Raw genomic sequence first — 4,429 nt, forward strand, 5'->3', positions numbered from 1 at the left:
CAGCCGCTCCACCACCCGCACGTGCCCCTCCCGGGCGGCCAAGTGCAAGGGCAGGTTGCCCTCGTTATCCTCCACGTTAACATCGGCTTCAAACTCCAGCAGAGTCTGCAAAGTGTCCAGAAAACCCTCCCTGGCTACATCATGAATTACAGCGAAGCCCGTACTGTCCTTCAGGTTGGGGTTGGCACCGTGGCTCAGCAGCCGCCGGGCGATCTCGGGGTTCCCGAGTTTCATCACCTGGCAAAGAAAAAGAAGAGTTGAATATCGCCGGGGGGAGGGGGGGGGGGGGCTGCTTCAGAGCCTCAATTCTCATCTCTGGGTTTTGCCACGGCTCAATCCTCATTTAAAAGAGAGAGAAGAGCCCCACCATAAAACTAGCGACACACCAGAACACCTCTTTCGGATGTCTTTTTTTTTTTTTTTTTTTTTTTAAAATAAACTCGGTGAACTGGTGAAAGATGTTACCATTTCGCTGGTAACAGCTTTCTGTCTCAGAGGGGTTAGCCTCTGGAACAGGCGGTGTAGAATGGGGATATAATAACTTTTCCTATTTTTTTTTTTTAACGTGGGTTATCTCAGTTCCTTAACATACGAAAATTAAGCATGGTTCGGTTTTGTTTGCCTAACTCTTGAGACACCTTTGCATCACTGTTTAATCTCTTTCAACATCAAATATAGGGTCTTTGAGGAACAGATATTTTTACCTCAGCAACAGCAAATGCAGGATGTGTTTTTATAAGCTTTCAGGTGTTTACATTGTCTGTGCATTATCATAAAACAAATATTTGGACTCTACCATAGCTCTGTCTGCTAAGAAAAATAAATGTTACAAGAAATTTTTCTCCCCAATATTTGTGTTTCATCATGTCACCCAAAAAGGAGAAGTTAAAAGGAATGTTTCAAAGTTCCAGAAGTTTTCTTCTAAAATCAGTAGATGATATTATACTTCAATAATTTCACTGTAAGTAAACTGTGACTATATTCTGTTGTTAAAAACATCCCTTTTTAAAAACAACAACACCAACAACAACAATTAGATTTTCTGACCGTTTCTCTCAGGGAAAAAAAAATGCTTCTTCAAATTTTCTTGATTGCATCATAATACTGTCATAATTAGAAGGCAAATCTCTCTTATTTGGGACTTCGCAGCTTGCACTGATTTCCCCCGAAGTCCTAATTTTTTATTTTCTCAAAGACTTCCCAAAAAATGAACATAGTAATGCATAATCCCCAGCCTATAGGCAATATTTTCCTGTCCTTGTAATTAGTCTCACTGTAAGTGTGAAATTCGAAAAAAAAAAACCCAACTAACCCTTTTTCAATTTTCTTAGAAACATCCACACACTGATTTAAAAAATTTGGTTAAAAAAATTATCTGCATAAATGAACATTACAGTGCATTGGACTGAGCATACTGTACAATTCCTACAAGGGATTTGCTGAAAAAACTCTCCTGGTGAAAAATAGATATCAGGCTTTTTAAGAAAAAGCAAGCTATAATAAATACAATTACTGCAGCGTTTGGACCATAAAGCAGGCCGGTATATTATATCTGCAGAGAGGAGAAAAAGTGCAGATAAGCCCGGGTGGGATTCAGAGAAAGAGATTTCTCTGTGCCCCAAGGCTTCCAGTTCCGTGTGTGCCATTTCTTTCACTTCTGACTGGAGATGGAAGCGATGTAAAAGAAAACAAGAGCATTGTGATCTCTCTTTCTTTAGTAAAATCTGGACATTTTGATCTCTCTTTGAGAGCCCAGGCTGTATTATTTGTGAATTCAAAACATGTATTTTGTTGAAGTGGGAGTTTTCTGTGTTGGGGGCTAAGGGACTGAAGGCTTCAGTTAGAAATGCGGGGGGGAGAAAAAGGCTAGAAAAGGTGATGCTCTCGGGACCTGGGCTACAACTGCACCGCAAATGCCCCCTTTTTGCCAAGTTTCACTGGGGGGGAGGGAGGCAAAGAAGGAGACAGCATTAATTGAGCATTACTGAAAGCATTAATCGAAGCGCAGGAGGGCAGGACATGCATTTGAGGCCTGCATAGGTACACTTCGTCAGAAATAAAAAGGAGAGAGCAAGCCAAGCCGAGCAGTTGCTTAATTAAACATAAATGCAGAAGAAAAATAGAAATCCATTGCTGTTAATACAGGAGCATTCTCTCCGTTTTAATTGAGAGAGAGATTATGGAGAGATTGTCTCTCTCCGTTTTGGAGAGTGCACTGAGAGAGCTCTTTTGAGTGTGGTCACGCACCCACAGCACATTTCGGGATGATACATATTGAAAATAAGTCGACAGATTCTTCTGTTTTGATTTTTGTTGTGGTTCATTAACTCAGTTATGATTAGGCAGCGATAAGAAGTATTGTTAGAACACAGATGCGTGTCTAATATAGCTGGGTGCTATGTCATTGTGTAAAATATTCCTTAATTCAGGATACGGACAGTTAGCTGCTTTTAGAAAGAAAAAAACCCACCCAAAAACAAAAGCCAAAAAACATTACTGTAGGACAAATCGCTTTTCAGCCCTCGTCCCGAGGATAAACCAGCTAGCTAAATGTTTCCTGCTTTCTTAAAGAAATTAGTTTGTGTAAGTTTTTAATTTAAATCCTTTCACTCTCTTAAAAGCTGCTGCAAGTGCCTGCACTGCCATGCGATGCCCTATTTAGGTGCTAACAGGGCAGAGAGGAGCTCACAGATCTCAGGCTTCAGCGAAATTGTCAGAAAAGGGTCATTACTGCTTTTTAGCAAGTGGTGCCTATTTTCCAGCCCTGACATTTTGATGTGAAGCCAAAAAAGCTGTAAATACCTCGAGCACAGTCGCAAGCTCTATGCTGTTTAAAAACCCAATTTCAGAAATTATTATCATGGTTTCGGGGAGGGGGGGGAGTGAGAGGAGCTAACAAACGATTTTTCTAATGTGTGAAATTAAAAAGACCTACAGCTCCACTTCCACATTTCATTACTTATAACTTATGTACAAATAAACACTCATTTTTTTCTCTGGGTTCATAAATCACTTCTTTCACTATTTGGTAGGTATCTTAGCCTTTTCGCCATCATTATCTGATATTATTAAAAGCAAAATCTTTCATCAACTCCAATAGTTAGCAGTTGGACGAGTTCCAACTCCTGCCTGCGCAGCCACACACTTAAAAATTAGGACATAGCACCCTATACGATCAGAAAGGAAATAGCTGGAACCAGTGCCCTGCTAGCCGATCTAAAAAAGCAATTTTTTAAGCCTTAATTATGAATGAAAAAGCAAGTGATTCAGCCGGAACCCTAACTCGTAGGGCTACCTCTTAATGTACATCGAAGGTCCTCAGTTCTGAGCAGCAATGCTTCCCAATGAGAAAGGTCATTCCTCACAAACAGCATATAAAGGAAAAGTACCATCTACAGCAGACCCCAGAACCGAGACAAGTCACGCTTTAAAAACATATTGCAGGAAAAAAAAAAAGGAGAAAATAAAAAGAGATAAATCCTAAGCTTCAGAGAACAGCACATTTGTGTTTACAGACCTGCTAAGCAATCCTGCTCACCTAAGCTGATTTCTTTTCATCTCAGCTCTTTCATTCCTTGCCTCCACCCCACGAAGTTACAAAATATTAGCAAACTCGCAGCCCGTTTGACATTGAGGGTGATCCCCGATTGAAATAATGGTTTTGACCAGTTTTATTTCAAGTACGTCATTTTAGGGAGTTGGAGCCACTAAAGTTATAAAATATGGCATCCAACGAGTTTGAAAAACCACTCGAATTTCATCCACCAGCCTGTTTAAAACGTTGTCTTTTTTGGAAACCCGGGTCACGTAGGTACCAGTGATGAAATATTTTCTCCCTCTCTGGATACCAACCTGCAGCGCAGTCCTCCCAAATCCATTTTGTGCATTGACGTTTACATTCTTTTGCAACAAATTAGTAAGTTGCACTAGGTCCCCCTTGGCAGCCGCGGACGCCAGCTCGTTCCCAGAAGGCTCGGCCATTCTTTAGGGTGACTGACGATCGGAAAAAAGATGAGATTTTTTTTTTTTTTTTTTTTAACCAGGCATGGCATCGGAGACTGACAGAAGGATTGGGATGGTTAATCTTCTGGAGTAGACCTTGTAGTAAATACTCGTAAAAAACCTCCTTGCCAAGAGCCCGCCCCTAACTCACACGTGATTATTCAGCAAAACTGCAGCTCCGCTTGAAAGAAGGTTTCTTTGCTTCCACATATAGATTAACTCCTATTAAAGACTTGGGCCACTCTCGGGGGGGGAATAGATTAATGGCTACGCAATATACTATATATGTTATAGGTAACATATATGCACGTACACCGGAGACTCACTCAGACCTGAGATCTGTGGAGAAGAAGACAACCCACCCTGTTCACGGTCGGGATCTGAGACTTAGCAGCAACAGCTCCGAGGAACAGTCTTCCGTAGCAGG

At 41.2% G+C, this 4,429-nt stretch overlaps 1 protein-coding gene across 1 annotated transcript; it reads right to left on the minus strand.

Moving 5' to 3' along the window:
• Positions 1 to 12: 12 nt before the first annotated feature.
• Positions 13 to 4,420, minus strand: CDKN2C (cyclin-dependent kinase inhibitor 2C (p18, inhibits CDK4); the record flags this gene model as incomplete). The annotated part of the gene is made up of 2 exons (XM_010289188.1): positions 3,853 to 4,420; positions 13 to 237 (listed from the first exon to the last, which is right to left on the minus strand). Coding segments are annotated over exons 1-2 (354 nt in total), but the record flags the coding sequence as incomplete, so codon positions are not given.
• Positions 4,421 to 4,429: the final 9 nt, after the last annotated feature.

Source organism: Phaethon lepturus, unplaced genomic scaffold (assembly GCF_000687285.1).
Source record: "Phaethon lepturus isolate BGI_N335 unplaced genomic scaffold, ASM68728v1 scaffold32306, whole genome shotgun sequence".
Taxonomy (NCBI): Eukaryota; Metazoa; Chordata; class Aves; order Phaethontiformes; family Phaethontidae; genus Phaethon; species Phaethon lepturus.